Raw genomic sequence first — 21,345 nt, forward strand, 5'->3', positions numbered from 1 at the left:
TAATGTGAATCTATATAATAATAATAATCATCTAATATATGAAGATGAATGTGTGTATGTCCGGGATTGGCATCTGCACCGTCGCAGCTACAGCCACAAAATTTTGCACACTCACACTTCTGGACCCCGAGAGCGTCATAGGCTATGTTTTGAGGGGAAATTTTAGCCCCGTGCTTTACAGTTATTCACCAAAAAAACTGCCTCCATTAAAGGGAATGGAGCTGGGATCCACAGTGCACCCAGAACTTCAGAAGAATACGCAGCCACGGCCTTAAATGGAATGTTGGCGTGTCACAATGCAGCCAGGGAAAGAGACAGACACAGACAGGGAAAGAGGCAGACAGAAAGAGACAGACACAGACAAAGAGCCAGACTGACAGGGAAAGAGAGGGAAAGAGAGAGACAGGTTAAGAGACAGACACAGACAGAGACAGAGACAGGGAAACAGACAGACAGGGAAAGAGACAGAAAGGGAAAGAGGAAAAGAGAGGGAAAGAGACAGACAGGGAAAGTGACATATAGATAGAGAGACAGGGAAAGAGATTGAGACAGACGGAGAAAGAGACAGACAGTCAGAGACAGACAGGGAAAGAGATAGAGAGACAGAGAGATATATACAGAGGGGGAGACAGACAGAATGGGAGAGAAACAGAGAGACAGTTACTATCCCGGGCAGCGCCCTGTGCTACAGCGAGAGCGTCATAGGCTATGTTGTGAGGTGAAATTTTAACACCGCGCGTTCCAATTTACCAATCAATTTTGCCCCTATCTACATAATGGGGAAAAAGTGAAATGAAAAGTGTATCCGCACCGTAAATCACGAAATTTTGCACAGACACCTCATGTGACCCAGGGAACGTCGTAGACTATGTTTTGACAGGAAAATGTAACCCCGCACTTTACAGTTACTTTCCAAAAAACATGGCTCCATTAAAGTAAATGGAGCCTGGAACTACAGGTTATTAATAGGAGCTGTGATTGGTTGCTATAGGAACAAAAGACATTCATAGTATAAGAAGCTTATATGTGAGGTAATAAGATGTCGGTGGGGAGACAGATAGAGACAGAGACAGACGGGGAAAGAGACAGAGACAGACGGGGAAAGAGACAGAGACAGACGGGGAAAGAGACAGAGACAGACGGGGAAAGAGACAGAGACAGACGGGGAAAGAGACAGAGACAGACGGGGAAAGAGACAGAGACAGACGGGGAAAGAGACAGAGACAGACGGGGAAAGAGACAGAGACAGACGGGGAAAGAGACAGAGACAGACGGGGAAAGAGACAGAGACAGACGGGGAAAGAGACAGAGACAGACGGGGAAAGAGACAGAGACAGACGGGGAAAGAGACAGAGACAGACGGGGAAAGAGACAGAGACAGACGGGGAAAGAGACAGAGACAGACGGGGAAAGAGACAGAGACAGACGGGGAAAGAGACAGAGACAGACGGGGAAAGAGACAGAGACAGACGGGGAAAGAGACAGAGACAGACGGGGAAAGAGACAGAGACAGACGGGGAAAGAGACAGAGACAGACGGGGAAAGAGACAGAGACAGACGGGGAAAGAGACAGAGACAGACGGGGAAAGAGACAGAGACAGACGGGGAAAGAGACAGAGACAGACGGGGAAAGAGACAGAGACAGACGGGGAAAGAGACAGAGACAGACGGGGAAAGAGACAGAGACAGACGGGGAAAGAGACAGAGACAGACGGGGAAAGAGACAGAGACAGACGGGGAAAGAGACAGAGACAGACGGGGAAAGAGACAGAGACAGACGGGGAAAGAGACAGAGACAGACGGGGAAAGAGACAGAGACCGACCGGGAAAGAGACAGAGACCGACCTGGAAAGAGACCGACCTGGAAAGAGACCGACCTGGAAAGAGACCGACCTGGAAAGAGACCGACCTGGAAAGAGACCGACCTGGAAAGAGACCGACCTGGAAAGAGACCGACCTGGAAAGAGACCGACCTGGAAAGAGACCGACCTGGAAAGAGACCGACCTGGAAAGAGACCGACCTGGAAAGAGACCGACCTGGAAAGAGACCGACCTGGAAAGAGACCGACCTGGAAAGAGACCGACCTGGAAAGAGACCGACCTGGAAAGATAAGTACCTCGAGGTTTACACTCCAACCAAGTTCCAGCAGGTCTAGGGGGGTACAAAATGATTATGTACAATGCTATCCCGAATGGATTTGACCTTCTATATGTGACGCTGGGATGCAATGAAATCACATTACAGATATCTGGGTCCACTCTCAGAATGCCCCAGTTCCGTCTCAAAATGTTCATGACCTGATAATTATGGTCATCAAAAGTTCCGATCAGAGGAGTGATCGTGTCAGTTTCCCTTTTTGGACGTGGCGTCAGCAGATCTCTACGATACCTATCATGAGCACATAGGAATGCTGGCTCTATGATGTCATTGGGATATCCTCTTCTCCTAAACCTACTTTTAAGATCTTGTGACTGTTCGTGAAAATCAGAAAAGGACGAACAATTCCTCCTGAGGCGGAGAAACTGCCCTTTCGGTATGCCCTTCTTCAGGGGAGGGGATGGAAACTCTCCCACCTCAGGAGGCTGTTCATCGCTGTAGGTTTTCTAAATATGGAAGTCGAGAGGGTCCCATCAGAGTTTTTCTAATTTAAAGTATCCAGAAAGGGCAAACCGTTAGAATTAGCCTCAAAAGGTAAAGGACAAACCCAATTCATTGTTATTCAGGAAGCTAACAAAAGATTCAAATGAAGTGAGATCACCTGAGCACAGGACGATTATGTCATCAATATATTGACCCCAAACATAATGTGCGGAGTCCAGATGACATCCTCGTCCTGAAAAACTACCCTGTCCTCCCACCAACCCAGGAACAAGTTTGCATACAAGTGTCAATGTGACTGTGATCGATCCTTGATTGGATCATAGCTGCGGAAGTGAGGGAGGGATTAATCCCCCCATCTCCTCCATTTTCAGCCTTACATAACATCCAAGTGCAGTCTCATGTTTCACTCGCACCCATTGACTTGTATGGGTGCTAGTGATAGGAGACTCGCAATCACGTTACTGTGCGCTGCTATCTCCCTATCCCTTCTACCAACATTATTAATCTGATCCACAGACTAAAGGTCCAGTCACACTAAGCAACTTACCAGCGATCCCAACAACGATAGGGATCGCTGGTAAGTTGCTAGGAGGTTGCTGATGAGCTGTCACACTGCGACGCTCCAGCGATCCCACCAGCAACCTGACCTGGCAGGGATCGCTGGAGCGTGGCTACACGAGTTGCTGGTGAGCTCACCAGCAACCAGTGACCAGCCCCCAGTCTCCTAGTTACAGCACACATCAGGTTAATTAACCCGATGTGTGCTGCAGCTAAATGTGCACAGAGCAGGGAGCAGCGCACACTGAGCGCTGGCTCCTTGCTCTCCTAGTTACAGCACACATCGGGTTAATTGCCTGATGTGTGCTGCAGCTAAATGTGCACAGAGCAGGGAGCAGCGCACACTGCTTAGTGCTGGCTCCTTGCTCTCCTAGTTACAGCACACATCGGGTTAATTGCCTGATGTGTGCTGCAGCTATCTGTGCACAGAGCAGGAGCCGGCAGCACAGGCAGTGAGAGCGGAGGAGGCTGGTATCAAAGGTAAATATCGGGTAACCAAGGACAGGGCTTCTTGGTTACCCGATGTTTACATTAGTTACCAGCCTCAGCAGAAGCTGGCTCCCTGCTCACTGCACATTAGTTGTTGCTGTCTCGCTGTCACACACAGCGATCTGTGCTTCACAGCAGGACAGCAACAACTAAAAAATGGCCCAGGACATTCAGCAACAACCAACGACCTCACAGCAGGGGCCAGGTTGTTGCTGGATGTCACACACAGCAACATCGCTAGCAACGTCACAAAAGTTGTTCGTTACCAGCGATGTTGCTAGCGATGTTGCTTAGTGTGACGGGGCCTTTATATGGGGATCGGATTCCGGATCGTAACCGGATTTTAAAAAGATAACAGGGACCTACCAGTCCTGGTTTTCTGCGAGTCTGCAGACACACACATTACAAACCCTCTCCCCGAAAGAGTTTAATCGAGAATATAAGTTATCTAGATTTTTTTTTCTCTTTGAACGGTTTGTTTGTGATTGTAATTGTAATCTCCTTTTCAGAAATACTGAACTACGATCATCTTGAGCAGGTAATATTGCCTTTACCTGGTCTTCTGGGGACCCCCAAATTTCTTTTCTATACTTACCACAAATTCATTATTCCTTCCTTTTGTCTATATAGCTTTATCTTCTTTTTTTTGTCTTGATTTATTTACCTTCATTTGTCTTCTGCTTTTGAAGTCTGTTCTAGCTCTTCATGTGCCTGTCATTTATTATCAGAATCTATCATATAGCAAGCCTACTGGCCTACTGGCCATTAAGCCATGCCCATACCTGTGACACCTCGAGCATCTGAGCTCTGTTCTATACACAATGGGATGCTTAACCACGCCCCCAAATCAGCCATTATGTCCATAAGCCCTGCCCATTACATGACCTAGCACTTGTTACTTAGCAACCTGATCTTGTTTACCTCATGCGGTCATTGCGAGGCCACGCCCCCTGGGCCTTAAGTCACGCCTATCATATGACATAGCACTCATCACTTGGCAACCTGATCTTATTCATCTCATGCAGTCAACGTGAGGCCACACCCCCGGGCCTAAAGCCCCAGCCACCCATGACGAGAGGCTCATCATTGCTGTTTAGTAACAGCAATTTTGAAGACTGAATCAGTGTTTCCTGTTATGTGATATGACATTTACATATACCTTTTTAAAACCCTTTATTTTGATATGTTTGGTATCATTATTCAATTAGATCTATGGGTCCCTTCACCTGTTATACCTCCTACTTCCTGTGTGTTCTTGTTAAATACAAGACTAAGGCTATGTTCACACTAGAAAAATGATTTTTCTTAAGAAATTTCTTAAGAAATTTCTTAAGAGTGCACCTGTGTGAAAAAACGCACCAAAAACGCACCTGCGTTTTTGCCGCGTTTTCGGTGCGTTTTCGGTCCGTTTTTGGTGCGTTTTTACCGCTGGTTGCTCCCTGCGTTATTGTGCCAATTATCTATGGCAAAAAACGCAGTTAGCTGCAGAAAAGAAGTGACATGCTCATTCTTTTTCTTAAGAAAATCTACTGAAAGAATTTTCTTAAGAAAAAAACGCAGTGTGTGCACAGCTAATTTTTTTTGCCATAGGTTTTGCTGGGGAATGTCTGCAGAAAGGTTACAAGAATTTCTCAAGAAATTTCTGCAGCAAAAACGGACCCAAAACGGACCCAAAACGCAGGTAAAAAACGCAGTGTGTGAACATAGCCTTAAGGGAACTTTACACGCTGCAACATCGGTAACGATATATCGTTGGGGTCACGGTGTTTGTGATGCACATCCGGCGTCGTTAGAGACATCATAGCGTGTGACAGCTAGCAGCGCTGATCAACGATCGCAAAAACGTCAAAAATCGTTCACACGTCGCTCTTTTTCATAATATCGTTGGTGGTGCATGCCGCTGGTTTTTCGTCGGTCCTGCGGCAGCACACATCGCTATGTGTGACACCGCAGGAACGACGAACATCTCCTTACCTGTGTCCACCGGCAATGAGGAAGGAAGGAGGTGGGCGGGATCTTCCGCCCGCTCATCTCCGCCCTTCCACTTTTATTAGACGGCTGCCGTGTGACGTCACTGTGACGCCGCACGAACCACCCCCTTAGAAAAGCGGAGGTTCGCCGGCCACAGCAACGCCGCAGGGAAGGTAAGTCCGTGTGACGGGTGTAAGCGATGTTGTGCGCCACAGGCAGCGATTTGCCCGTGTCGCACAACCGACGGGGGCGGGTATGCTCGCTAGCGATATCGCAGCGTGTATAGTGCCCTTTAGTCAGTCAGAGCTCCTCACACCATATGTAGCTGTCTTTCCCTAGAGCAAGGTGATCTGTTCCATTGCAGCAATCCTGGTGTCATTTCCCTGCATTCTGGCATTCATATACTATTCTGTTTTCCCACTGGTGAGTACTTTATTTCTTTTCTTGACCAGGTTTAGGTATACACATACATTTATCTTCTATATAGTGCATTATAACTTGTTTAATCAAGACTGTGTCAATGATACCCATGAATAAATTATAGTTATATATAATGATTCTTATGATAATTTGCAAAAGAAAAAAGTAATCTTGCCAAATCAGACAAGGTGATTTCTGGATTTGTTTTCTCATTTTTTTTCTCGCATAGTTGTGGTCTACCTATGATGTTAATTACAGGTCTCATCTTTTTAAGTGGGAGAACTTGCACAATTGGTGGCTGACTAAATACTTTTTTTCCCCTACTGTACATATACACAGACATGTATACAGATATATTCACATAGAAGCATATACATATTTGAAGACATTACAAACATATAAACATACATAAATAGACAAACACAATCATATACACACAGACACACACATACACTGGGGGTGCTCTTACTTTTAATGATTGGGGACACTTCTCTAGTCTCCAATGCGGCCCACGTAGAAGCTAAATCCCAGTGGGCTAAAAAAAACCTCTGCTGACGTCATGCCCAGGTGATCAAAGGGGCGGGGCCTCAGCCAACATAGCTGATACCAGGAAGAGACTCCACGTTGTCCTGGAGTTGTTCATAATAGACACGGGGGTCTGGGGGTAAGACCCTCAAATGTGGAGTGCGGGGGCAAAATTCCATGATTATAGTCAACATGAAGAAGCATAGCCATGCCTACCAACTAAGAGAGCAGCCTGGGGGGGGGCACATGACTCCCTGACCTGTGGGCCAGCCCATCTCTGGTGGTGTGCCTGGATAAGCATTACCATTTATATGCATTTTTTGTTGTTGTTTTCACATAAGCATAGAAAAACAACTATGGATATATGGTTTTTATTGACCACACAATGTGCTTTCACACTTACGTTGAACGGGTTCCTGTGAAATAACGCGGTGCGTTAAGGAGAGCGAGAGACAGAGAGAGGCACTACCGCACTCCTCATCACCGCACACACCCCGGCACTACCGCACTCATCATCATCACTGCACACACCGGCACTACCGCACCCATCATCATCACTGCACACACCCCGCCACCACCGCACTAATCATCCTCGCACACCTTGGCACTACCGAACCCATCATCACCGCACACATGCAGGCACTACTGCCCCCATCATCACCGCACACACTACCTCAGTGACGTCCCCCGCTGACAGCGCGACTCACTTCAGTTGCTGCCTGGAGCTGACAGAGCGTTGGGGAGGTGTTCTACGGCCGCTCCTGTCAGCTTCATGTAGCAGAGCTGGATGTGTCGCGGGACCTCGCGTGGATTACGCCAGACCTGAAGGGGTATTTGGGGATTAATAAAGTGGTGAAAGAGGGTGTTTTTTTATCTTTTATTCCAAATAAAGTATTTTTTCGGGTGTATGTGTTTATATACTTTCACTTACAGGTTAATCATTGTGGGTGTCTCAGACGCCTGTTGTGAATGTTAGTTATGTTTTGGCTGCTGGGAGGCTCCCTCTGGTGGCCAGGAATGGTTTGGACTTGGACCAGGTGTGTTGTGCAATGGGTGTTTCCTTTGCTAACTGTCTGCTTATTTAAATCCTGGTCTGATTGCAGGCTGTTGCCGGATGTCAGTTGTTCTTTGTATCTCCAGCCTGCTTCATCCTGCTCTACACCACATGTACTCCAGATAAGTGCTTGCTCTTTATTTATTGTCTGGTTCTTTTGCTTATCTGGGTTTGTCATTTGCTGTGGTTGTTCTCAGTTTATTTGCTTGCAGGGATTTTCCCCTAAGTGGTTTGTTGGGGAACTCCCTGCAGTTCTGTGTGGAGTATAGCTCCTTTGGGTCCATGTGTTTGTGGCTTGCTGAATTTGTTATGATTCTTGTTTTCTGTTCATTGGTATGACAAGGGCACCTGGTATAGGACGGAGTTCAGATCATGCGATCTGAGGGCCTTTTTGTACTATCAGGAAGTTGGTATTTTGCAGGGTTTTTCTCTGGCCACCATCAGTCCCTTTCCTGTCCTTTCCTATTTTAGTCAGCGGGGCCCTCACCTTTTGCTAATCCTGTCATCCACCTGTGTATTGTGTTTTTCCTATATCACCGCAGTCTTTGAATGTGGGGGGGCTAGCTATTCTTGTCTATTTTCTGAGGCAAAGAGTTATTCATCTTTCCTACCTTTAGGATAGTTAGTTCTCCGGCTGGGTTTGCGGTGCACAGGATGTTAGTTCACCCCTCGGCTACTTCTAGTTGTGATGGTTAGTAAGGGATGGCGGCCAGATTAGTTGCCAATGCTCTTGTCACCTTTTGCCAATGATTTGTGGTGGTCTTCCATGGTTCCGGATCATTTCAAGAAGGTAGAGCAGAAAGCAGGTTTCAAACTCCGCGCCAAAACCACAGAAAATCCAGATGTTTATCAGTAAATCCTTTCTTTATTTATTTTTTCACAGGTCTACGCGTTTCGAGGACACATCCGTCCTCATCATCAGGACAAAGTACAAAGAAAGACTATAGCAAACGGAGAGTCACAGCCTCCTATATATGTGTTTAGAAAGTGGCCACGTATACAGAGATTACGTCATCCACCTCTTCGTGACTCATGGACACGTGCAGCGGTGGATAAAGTTACCTTCATTGACAAACAAAAAAAAAAAAAAAAGAGGAAAAAAAGGCGAAGAAAACGAGAGGGGGGCGGGGGAATTGAAGTTGAGGACAGAAGGAAAAAAAGGGGTGTATTTGAAGTGTTCACTATAAAAGTGAAATGTATTAGATGAAAAAATGTGACAGCTGTAATGCAAATATGTGCAGATCAAACATAAAATAAAAAATGTGCATGAACATATTGGTGGTGAGTTTTAATTGTGTCATTATATAGGGAGAATATATATTAAACTAAAAATTGAAAATTAAAAATCCAAATTATCCGTAGATGCGTTTGGTTAAAAACTTTGCAAATGCGTTAATATAGCGCATGATAAAATGAGGAAAAATTTTTTTGTGTGTCAGTAGATATGGGATCTCAAAAAAATGAGATGAATGAACGGGAAAAAACATATATAGAATGTTTAAATATAGAGGGAGGAGGAGGGGGGGGCAGCGCTCACAATGTGATTACTGCCTCTGAAATTGTAATAATGAAACAATAAAAAATAAAAAAACTGAACAGAATAGAGAAAAGCCGGCAAAGATTACATGCCGGGAGAAAAAGAACAAGGAGCGCTTGCGCAGAAAGGTGACTGGAGGTTAAAACCGTGGGAAAATGTTTCATACGCTTGCGCAGGGGTTAAGAGAGTTTAAAACCGTGGGAAAATGTTTAATACGCTTGCGCAGGGGTTAAAAAAGTTTAAAAACTTGGGAAAATGTTCAGTGTGACTGTATGCAGACGCAATATAGGCAGCCGTGAACAATAAATCACAGAGTGCCGGTGTCATGAAAAACAGATACGGGAAAGCAAGCAAAGAAGTGATAACAAACAACAAGTGGATATATGCAATGATCCACCAAATAGTGTGCAAACATGGGAAGTGAAAAAAGCAGCGATCATGATGGGTTTACAACCTCTAATTATTTAACAGCGGGTTTAAATATACGGGAGTGCTTGGCATGAATACAACGCTGTGAAAGGAGTGTTCAGTGTTCACAAATCGTGAAAAAGTGCAAGAATCCTGAAAGGAAATGTGGAAAAAACAACCACATGATGATAAACAATAATGATAAACAATAATGTGAACAGAAATGAATCTTTAGAAAGATACACGTAATAGTGTGTAAAATTATGTATAAATTATATATATATAGGAAAATATATATATAAAAATATAAATACATGAGAGTAAACAAAAAATTTTGTGAGAGTAAACAAAAATTTGGAAAAGGAAGGAAAAAAATGCCAAAAAGATACACACAAATGTATATATATACATATATGTGTCAAAAAATATATATATACACACATATATACATCCACAAATGGAATATATATATGATCTTGTGATCGTGTAAGACACAATAACTATAGCCGACCTGATGAGGAGATACAGGGCAAGACCGAAATGTGAAAAAGTATATATAAATATATATACTTATGAAACGTGTAAAAATTATTTTTATTATATTTTTGGGCCTGGAACAAAAAAAAAAAAAAAAAAAAAAAAAAAAGGGGGGGGGAGAGAGGGGAGAGATCTTGGACATAAAACACATATATGTTAATTAATGTAAAAATATAAAAGTATATGGATAACATGCATATACATATATATACATGGAAAAATCACAAATAAATATATGAAATTTTGAAAAAAAGTATGTGAAGGAGTGATAGGCAAAAAGTATAAAATATCCTAGGGGATTGTGATCTAAAAATATTTGCAAAAATGAGAAAATATATATATGAAAAAATGTGTATATAAAATATACATATATATACATATATATACATACACACACACATACATAAACACGAATCAATAGTAAAAATATTTCCAAAAATGAAAAATATATGAAAAGTACAAGTAAGTGAATATGAATCAGTAAGATGTAAAGCTATGCTTATGGTGAAGAAATTGATAGCCAAAAGAAAAAAGGAAAAAAAGGGGGGGGGAGAGGGGAAAAATACTGTAGGATAGTGTACAGGGTGTCAAAAGATCAAAAGGTGCATTGACAAAGAAAATTATTCAAAATTCATAACATATATTATAATGCAAAGTAGATGAATCTTCATAAAATTATCAATATAAATGTAAAATATAGAAAATGAATAATAGTAAATAAAAATATGAAGTATTACAGTATAAAGTTATGAGATTTCCTCAATAAATATATAAAATATATGTTTTAAAATATACATAAAAATAGCATGAATTATGTCAAAAAAATATATATATTTTCTTACATGAATTGCAATGCCTAAAATCAAAGGGACAAGTCTGTTATCAAATTCAGACCCATTGGTTTTAAGGTGTCCAATTTATGGATCCAAAAAGATTCCTTCTTGTTGAGGTTGTCCATTCTATTGGGGCAATTAACTGGGATTTGCTCTATGGGTGTGATATTAAAAGACATGGTTTTGTTATGAACCAATGTGCAGTGCTTTGAGAGCCCATGTAGCATATAGCCTATTTTAATGTTGTGCCTATGTGAATTTAGGCGGTTGTGTAAAGCCTGACACATAGGCACAACATTAAAACCTTAAAACCAATGGGTCTGAATTTGATAACAGACTTGTCCCTTTGATTTTAGGCATTGCAATTCATGTAAGAAAATATATATATTTTTTTGACATAATTCATGCTATTTTTATGTATATTTTAAAACATATATTTTATATATTTATTGAGGAAATCTCATAACTTTATACTGTAATACTTCATATTTTTATTTACTATTATTCATTTTCTATATTTTACATTTATATTGATAATTTTATGAAGATTCATCTACTTTGCATTATAATATATGTTATGAATTTTGAATAATTTTCTTTGTCAATGCACCTTTTGATCTTTTGACACCCTGTACACTATCCTACAGTATTTTTCCCCTCTCCCCCCCCCTTTTTTTCCTTTTTTCTTTTGGCTATCAATTTCTTCACCATAAGCATAGCTTTACATCTTACTGATTCATATTCACTTACTTGTACTTTTCATATATTTTTCATTTTTGGAAATATTTTTACTATTGATTCGTGTTTATGTATGTGTGTGTGTATGTATATATATGTATATATATGTATATTTTATATACACATTTTTTCATATATATATTTTCTCATTTTTGCAAATATTTTTAGATCACAATCCCCTAGGATATTTTATACTTTTTGCCTATCACTCCTTCACATACTTTTTTTCAAAATTTCATATATTTATTTGTGATTTTTCCATGTATATATATGTATATGCATGTTATCCATATACTTTTATATTTTTACATTAATTAACATATATGTGTTTTATGTCCAAGATCTCTCCCCTCTCTCCCCCCCCCCTTTTTTTTTTTTTTTTTTTTTTTGTTCCAGGCCCAAAAATATAATAAAAATAATTTTTACACGTTTCATAAGTATATATATTTATATATACTTTTTCACATTTCGGTCTTGCCCTGTATCTCCTCATCAGGTCGGCTATAGTTATTGTGTCTTACACGATCACAAGATCATATATATATTCCATTTGTGGATGTATATATGTGTGTATATATATATTTTTTGACACATATATGTATATATATACATTTGTGTGTATCTTTTTGGCATTTTTTTCCTTCCTTTTCCAAATTTTTGTTTACTCTCACAAAATTTTTTGTTTACTCTCATGTATTTATATTTTTATATATATATTTTCCTATATATATATAATTTATACATAATTTTACACACTATTACGTGTATCTTTCTAAAGATTCATTTCTGTTCACATTATTGTTTATCATTATTGTTTATCATCATGTGGTTGTTTTTTCCACATTTCCTTTCAGGATTCTTGCACTTTTTCACGATTTGTGAACACTGAACACTCCTTTCACAGCGTTGTATTCATGCCAAGCACTCCCGTATATTTAAACCCGCTGTTAAATAATTAGAGGTTGTAAACCCATCATGATCGCTGCTTTTTTCACTTCCCATGTTTGCACACTATTTGGTGGATCATTGCATATATCCACTTGTTGTTTGTTATCACTTCTTTGCTTGCTTTCCCGTATCTGTTTTTCATGACACCGGCACTCTGTGATTTATTGTTCACGGCTGCCTATATTGCGTCTGCATACAGTCACACTGAACATTTTCCCAAGTTTTTAAACTTTTTTAACCCCTGCGCAAGCGTATTAAACATTTTCCCACGGTTTTAAACTCTCTTAACCCCTGCGCAAGCGTATGAAACATTTTCCCACGGTTTTAACCTCCAGTCACCTTTCTGCGCAAGCGCTCCTTGTTCTTTTTCTCCCGGCATGTAATCTTTGCCGGCTTTTCTCTATTCTGTTCAGTTTTTTTATTTTTTATTGTTTCATTATTACAATTTCAGAGGCAGTAATCACATTGTGAGCGCTGCCCCCCCCTCCTCCTCCCTCTATATTTAAACATTCTATATATGTTTTTTCCCGTTCATTCATCTCATTTTTTTGAGATCCCATATCTACTGACACACAAAAAAATTTTTCCTCATTTTATCATGCGCTATATTAACGCATTTGCAAAGTTTTTAACCAAACGCATCTACGGATAATTTGGATTTTTAATTTTCAATTTTTAGTTTAATATATATTCTCCCTATATAATGACACAATTAAAACTCACCACCAATATGTTCATGCACATTTTTTATTTTATGTTTGATCTGCACATATTTGCATTACAGCTGTCACATTTTTTCATCTAATACATTTCACTTTTATAGTGAACACTTCAAATACACCCCTTTTTTTCCTTCTGTCCTCAACTTCAATTCCCCCGCCCCCCTCTCGTTTTCTTCGCCTTTTTTTCCTCTTTTTTTTTTTTTTTGTTTGTCAATGAAGGTAACTTTATCCACCGCTGCACGTGTCCATGAGTCACGAAGAGGTGGATGACGTAATCTCTGTATACGTGGCCACTTTCTAAACACATATATAGGAGGCTGTGACTCTCCGTTTGCTATAGTCTTTCTTTGTACTTTGTCCTGATGATGAGGACGGATGTGTCCTCGAAACGCGTAGACCTGTGAAAAAATAAATAAAGAAAGGATTTACTGATAAACATCTGGATTTTCTGTGGTTTTGGCGCGGAGTTTGAAACCTGCTTTCTGCTCTACCTTCTTGGAATACATCTACACTGCGGGACCGCTGCCTTCCACATTTACTACGTGCCTTCATAGGGGTTGTGACTTGCACAACCCTTCCAGGTGAGTGTACTAACCCACACTTGCCCCCATGTGTCATACCGGGTAAGACCCTATTTTGCGCCTTTCTTTCCACAGTTATCCTTATTATGGTTCCGGATCATAACAGACGCCTGCCATGATTAACCTTAGTGGCAGTTAGTGGCAGCTATGGGTTGCTGCCATTAACTCCTTATTACCTCGATTGCCACAGCACCTGGGCAATTCGGGATGAGCCGGGTAGAGTCCCGGGACTGTCGCATCTAATGGATGCGGCAATTCCGGGCGGCTGCTGGCTGATATTTTTAGGCTGAGGCGCTCCCCGTAATGTGGAGCTCCCCATCCTGACAATACCAGCCTTCAGCCATGTGGCGTTATCTTGGCTGGTATCAAAATTGGGGGAGACCACACGCTTTTTTTTTTTAATTTAATTATTTATTGTACTGCACGATATAGACCCTACCACCGGCGGCTGTGATTGGTTGCAGTGAGACAGCTGTCACTCAGCGTGGGGGCGTGTCTGACTACATCCAATCATAGGTGACGGTGGGTGGGGGAAGCAGTGAATACTAGATGGAATAATGAGCGGCCGGCATTTTCAAAAGAGAAGCCGCCAGAGCAGTGTAACAGCTGTGCAGCGCCGCGCCCGCGATCGGTGAGTATGAGAGAGGGAGAGACCGACCGACCGACAGACAGAGAGAGAGACCAGGAGTGCTTTTAAACGCTTTAGAACGTTCTGCTGAACACGCTGAGCAAGCTCAGTAGAACGTGACGGAATCCTGAACTTATAGTAGGTAATTGGATTATCGGTCTGGCGAGCGCTGACAATGCACAGGTTCCGTATAAGTTTAAAGTTGTTTTATTGTTAAAATATTACAGAATGCTCCTGTTATTCAGATAATACAACGCGTTTCAGCAATACATCAATGCTTTACTCAGGTATATACGTGAGGAAAGCATTGATGTATTGCTGAAACGCGTTGTATTATCTGAATAACAGGAGCATTCTGTAATATTTTAACAATAAAACAACTTTAAACTTATACGGAACCTGTGCATTGTCAGCGCTCGCCAGACCGATAATCCAATTACCTACTATATGCTCACTCCCTTTTGAGGGATTCGGTCAGAGCTGCAGCAAGACATAGGCACTCCATTCGAAGTGAAACCATCAGCTGGAGAACGGTGGATCGCTGTAATACTCCAGGACCCAGAGTGCCGGGGATTTTAGGAGGAACCAGCGGTCCTGAATCCGGACATCTCTAACAAAGATCACGATCTAACAGGATCACCACCAAGGCTTCAAACTCCCAATCCACATTGAATCGGAGGATTCATACAACTAACACCGGGGTTGTGCGAGGGCGCACAACCTCACCAGGTGAGCAAACTCTTATTCCTCTAAATCTAATCCTAGACCCGCGGGTACTTCTCATAGGCGCTACTTTTCTTTTTTTAGGGAATCCTGAACTGGAATCCATCGCCGAACACATGGCAACGGAATCCAGCACCATAGACATTCATTATGCCTCGTAATGGATCCCAACGGAATCCTGCGGAGTGCGTTTTTTTAACAGCAACAAAAAACGCTACATTCAGCGTTCCTTCTGCCTGACGGTCACTGACGGTCAGCGATAAAACAACTGATGCGCCGCGGGTCGAATGCAACGCAAGACCATCCGTTGTAAGCCGCCCTTAATAGAAGCCTATGAGGAATAAACGGTTTCCTGCAAAGGTTACCGTAATTCCGCAAGGCGGCGGATAGCAATGGATGCCGTTCAACGCAAGTGTGAAAGCAGCCTAACTCTTTGCATACTGTATCACTATGATGCACAAAAGTGAACAGTCAGACAAAAAGGCGGTTGGGTATTAAGGACACAGGAATGAGAGTTGGGAGTTCAGTGTCTGCACAAAACATTTGCGATTAAAATTTCAGAGATGAATTGTTCTACAATTCCCAAGCTAAATATTACAAGAAAGGTGTGTATTTAATAGGCACTAAAAGGGAATCTGTCACCAGGTTTTTAACCATGTAGTCTGAGATCAGCATAACATAGGGGCTGAGATCCTGATTTCAGTGGTGTGTCACCTACTGGGCTACTTAGTGTAGTTTTGATTATTAGATTATCAGAGGACTACTTGGCATGCTGCCAGGTAGTCCAGCATATTCAGGAGCTCTGTATCACTGCTAGATCTACAGCAAAGAAGACATTGTTTTATCAAAATGACAGCAACAGCTCACCAAGTGACACATCGCTGAAATCAGGGTCTCTGTCTCTACATTATGCTTCTGTCAGATAAGGGAGCAAAAACTTGGTGAGATTCCCTTTTAAGGCTATGTTCACACAGGGCGTTTTTGCAGGTTTTTTTGCCTTTGTTTTATACCATGCTAATAAAACACTGCCTTCACAGTCCCAGCAAAGCCTATGAGATTACAGAAATCTTATGCACACACACAAAAGAGCTGTGGTGTTTTCCTAACTGTTTTGTGAACCTTCTTGGCTTTTGCTGAGTTATTAACAGAACGAACATGTCAATTCTTTTAGCGCTTTTGTCTTGGTTTTTCACCCTAATGATGGGCGGTCTTGCAGATACCTTGGATCGTCAGGTCTAACCGGGTTAATAAAAAACCCAGCTCGGCCTGGAATTGATACAAGGTATCTGGCCGGACTCTGGTCCCCATATAATATGGGGACCAGAATCCAGCACTTAAAAATGGTGGTGCAAAGGATAGGGGATTGGAGCAGGTGCGTTACTTACAGATGCTCTGGCGCGGCTGTAGTTCTGGCTCCTTTTTCTACTTCCGGGGATGCGCATGTCGGTGATTGGTTGCAGTCAGACGCACCACTACACTGAGTGGAGGACCATGGGAACCTCCAGCTGTGATTGCAAGTTACCTGAGTGACGTTACCGCTGATCGCGCGTCTCACTCAGTCTCTACCTGAATCTCACAATGGGTGGTCATGTTCTATGGCCGCTCGGTGTGAATTCAGATGTAGCATAGCTGGAATCATTGTGGAACCTCATGTGGATTATGAACATACAGGGGTGTTTCGGAAGTTAATAAAGTGGGGAAAGAGGGTGTGTTTTTTGTATTTTATTTCAGATAAAGGATTTTTTTCATTATTTGTATAGTTTCACTTAACTTACAGATTAGTAATAGAGGGGGTCTCATAGACACCTATTACTAATCTAGTGCTTGGTGGCAGCAGTGAGCTGCAATTAACCCCTTATTACCCCGATTGCCACCGCACCAGAGCAATTGGGAAGAGCCGGGTAAAGTACAGGGATCTAATGGATGCGACAATTCTGGGCAGCTGCAGGCTGCTATTTTTAAGCTGGGGGGGCCTAACAAGCATGGGTCTCCTCAGCCTGAGAATACCAGCCTCCAGCTGTCATGTTTTATCACGGCTGGGTATCAAAATTGAGGGGACCGCACGCTGTTTTTTTTCCATTACTAAAGTATTTTTTTAAAAAAAGCTCCATGCGGTTTCTCCTATTTTCATACACAGCCAAGATAAGCGCACGGCTGGGGGTTGCAACCTGAAGCCATAGGCTATATCTGTGCTGGGTATCATAATATGGGGGACCCTACGCCATTTTTTTTTTCATAGCACAATTATACGCGCATAATGTTTGAGATTGGAAGCAGTCAGACACTCTGTCACTCAGAGTGAGGGTGCCTCTGACTGCAATAAATCACAAACGTCTGTGGGAGGGAAAGTAGTGAATATGCATGAGGCTAATAAGTGGCCCTGGAAGTAGAAGGAGGGGCCGTGGGAGCAGGTACAGCCGGGAGAGATGGACCCGTAGAAGCGCTGATCGGCTCCTGTTGGTACCTCCTCTCCCCCTGTTTCAATGATTATTGTGGTTGCTGTTTTTTCACATATCTGGATTATTAAAAGAAAAAACTTTCACGATTGAAGTGTGCTACTGTTATTCTGTGTTCTTGGACAGCCGTGCCAGAGACTGATAAGTATAGCGCAATTGCTTTTATTTTTTTTCTGTATTTTTACTTTCTTTTTTTTTTATTACCAGATTGCCAGATCCAGATCAAACCCAACACTTGGGTACTTTTGAACCCCTGCGAGTCTGGACTTGGTTCAGCCATCACTACTAGAAGAAGTGCAAAAATCTGCGTTAGAAAACACTGCAAAAACACCATAAAAACCGCACCAAAAGCCTGACCACAAACCACACTAAAAATGCAGAAAACCACAAAGAGACTAAGGGGTACTTTACACGTTGCAACATTGCTACCGAAATATCGTCGGGGTCACAATTGTTGTGACGCACATCCGGCACTGGTAGCGATATCGCAATGTGTAAATCCAAGGAGCGACGATGAACGAGCGCAAAACAGTCAAAAATCGCTGATCTGTGTCACATCGTTCATTTTCATGACGCTCCAGCTGCAGGTACGATGTTGTTTGTCGCTCCTGCGGCATCACACATCGCTGTGTGTGAAGCTGCAGAAACGACAAACATCTCCTTGCCTGTGTCCACTGTCAATGCGGAAGGAAGAAGGTGGGCGGGATGTTACGTCCCGCTCATTTCCGCCCCTCCGCTTCTACTGGCCGGCCGCTTAGTGATGTCGCGGTGACGCCGAACGCATCTCCCCCTTGAAGGAGGGATTGTTCGGCGGTTACCGCGACGTCGCCGAAAAGGTTTGTGCGTGTGCTGCTGCCATAGCGATAATGTTCGCTACGGCAGCGATCACCAGATACCGCATGTGCGACGGGGGCGGGTACTATCGCGCTCGACATCGCTAGCTTATGCTAGCGATGTCGCAACGTGTAAAGTACCCCTTAGTGTCACAAGATAAGATTTTGCTGCAGAAACTAATGCTGCAAAACCGCCTTGCGTGAACATATCTTCAAGTGCCTTTACAAATATACCATTATTTAAGGATCTATTTTCTCGATTACTGGTTCCCATTAACTTAAGGCATAGGATTATAGTGACTGCAATAAATAAAACTGCACTACATAATTTGTTTTAAAGTATAAAGCAGAATTACACACTATGAATACCTCAATCATCATCATCATCATCTTCTGGAACAAAAATGTCATGCTCTTCAAGTAAAGCTGCAAAGTTCTTGCTGATTAGTGTTCCTACATACAAGAATGGGATCACAACACTGAAGACCCTCAATAAGCCAAAGCTTACCTAAAGAAGAAAAAATAATAGAGATTATTTCACATTTACCATATTTACGTAGCATCTATTGTAGAAAAGATTTGCTAATGTGCATGCTTTTGCTGTGAAATATGGACTAAAATAAATTCTCTATTGTAATCTTAAAATTGTTTCGCTAAATTACTCCATAAAATTACCAACCACCCTACCTTCCCTCCTATATTCCAAATGCTATGGTGCTTTTTTTGGCTACGCTACCCTAGAAAACTATTTCTCTCTGTACACTAGTCTTAAAGCAGATCGGTCACCAGATTTATTAACACAAACCAGGGCTGTGGAGTCGGAGTTCATTTTGGTGGAGTCGGTATAAAATGGACTGACTCAGACTCCTAAAATATATAATAAATTGGGTACAGTAGTTCAATGCAGAATGTGCTGAATATTTTTTCATAAGAATTTGATAAAGTTATGAAATGTCCTATAAATGGCTGTTCTATTCCTGATCTAAGGCTACATTCACACACAGCATTTCGCTGCGTTTTTTGAGGATATGTTTTTCAGCTGCAAAAGCAGATCAGCTTTTTTAAAAACCTCATCACCTGAAAGGTTTTTGAGCTCATAGATAATGTTTTCAATAGCAAAAGCAGATTAGAAAAACGCTACACAAACTGACATGCTCATTATTTGTGAGGATACGTTTTTGAGCCAAAAACGGATCCTCACAAAAGAAATGCTTCAAACATGATAAGTACAATTAAACTGATGAATGAGAGTAATGAACAACAGCTAGAAGAAAATTTAGGATTCAGTATGTTTGAGATGGAAGTCCATAGTGCTGTTCATGTAACTGAGGAACAAACAGATACAGTTAGGTCCAGAAATATTTGGACAGTGACACAAGCTTTGTTATTTTAGCTGTTTACAAAAACATGTTCAGAAATACAATTATATATATAATATGGGCTGAAAGTGCACACTCCCAGCTGCAATATGAGAGTTTTCACATCCAAATCGGAGAAAGGGTTTAGGAATCATAGCTCTGTAATGCATAGCCTCCTCTTTTTCAAGGGACCAAAAGTAATTGGACAAGGGACTCTAAGGGCTGCAATTAACTCTGAAGGCGTCTCCCTTGTTAACCTGTAATCAATGAAGTAGTTAAAAGGTTTGGGGTTGATTACAGGTGTGTGGTTTTGCATTTGGAAGCTGTTGCTGTGACCAGACAACATGCGGTCTAAGGAACTCTCAATTGAGGTGAAGCAGAACATCCTGAGGCTGGAAAAAAAAGAAAAAATCCATCAGAGAGATAGCAGACATGCTTGGAGTAGCAAAATCAACAGTCGGGTACATTCTGAGAAAAAAGGAATTGACTGGTGAGCTTGGGAACTCAAAAAGGCCTGGGCGTCCACGGATGACAACAGTGGTTGATGATCGCCGCATACTTTCTTTGGTGAAGAAGAACCCATTCACAACATCAACTGAAGTCCAGAACACTCTCAGTGAAGTAGGTGTATCTGTCTCTAAGTCAACAGTAAAGAGAAGACTCCATGAAAGTAAATACAAAGGGTTCACATCTAGATGCAAACCATTCATCAATTCCAAAAATAGACAGGCCAGAGTTAAATTTGCTGAAAAACACCTCATGAAGCCAGCTCAGTTCTGGAAAAGTATTCTATGGACAGATGAGACCAAGATCAACCTGTACCAGAATGATGGTTAGAAAAAAGTTTGGAGAAGAAAGGGAACGGCACATGATCCAAGGCACACCACATCCTCTGTAAAACATGGTGGAGGCAACGTGAGGGCATGGGCATGCATGGCTTTCAATGGCACTGGGTCACTTGTGTTTATTGATGACATAACAGCAGACAAGAGTAGCCGGATGAATTCTGAAGTGTACCGGGATATACTTTCAGCCCAGATTCAGCCAAATGCCGCAAAGTTGATCGGACGGCGCTTCATAGTACAGATGGACAATGACCCCAAGCATACAGCCAAAGCTACCCAGGAGTTCATGAGTGCAAAAAAGTGGAACATTCTGCAATGGCCAAGTCAATCACCAGATCTTAACCCAATTGAGCATGCATTTCACTTGCTCAAATCCAGACTTAAGACGGAAAGACCCACAAACAAGCAAGACCTGAAGGCTGCGGCTGTAAAGGCCTGGCAAAGCATTAAGGAGGAAACGCAGTGTTTGATGATGTCCATGGGTTCCAGACTTAAGGCAGTGATTGCCTCCAAAGGATTCGCAACAAAATATTGAAAATAAAAAATTTTTGTTTGGGTTTGGTTTATTTGTCCAATTAC

At 42.0% G+C, this 21,345-nt stretch overlaps 1 protein-coding gene across 1 annotated transcript in view; it reads right to left on the reverse strand.

Moving 5' to 3' along the window:
- Positions 1-21,345, reverse strand: part of SMDT1 (single-pass membrane protein with aspartate rich tail 1) — a 249,412-nt gene that overhangs the window by 98,928 nt on the left and 129,139 nt on the right. The window contains exon 2 of the mRNA XM_075320905.1: positions 18,933-19,071. Coding sequence (XP_075177020.1) covers positions 18,934-19,071 — 138 coding nt within the window. The 3' untranslated portion in view covers position 18,933. The remainder of the gene's footprint in view (positions 1-18,932; positions 19,072-21,345) is intronic.

Source organism: Anomaloglossus baeobatrachus, chromosome 8 (genome assembly GCF_048569485.1).
Source record: "Anomaloglossus baeobatrachus isolate aAnoBae1 chromosome 8, aAnoBae1.hap1, whole genome shotgun sequence".
NCBI classification, from domain to species: domain Eukaryota; kingdom Metazoa; phylum Chordata; class Amphibia; order Anura; family Aromobatidae; genus Anomaloglossus; species Anomaloglossus baeobatrachus.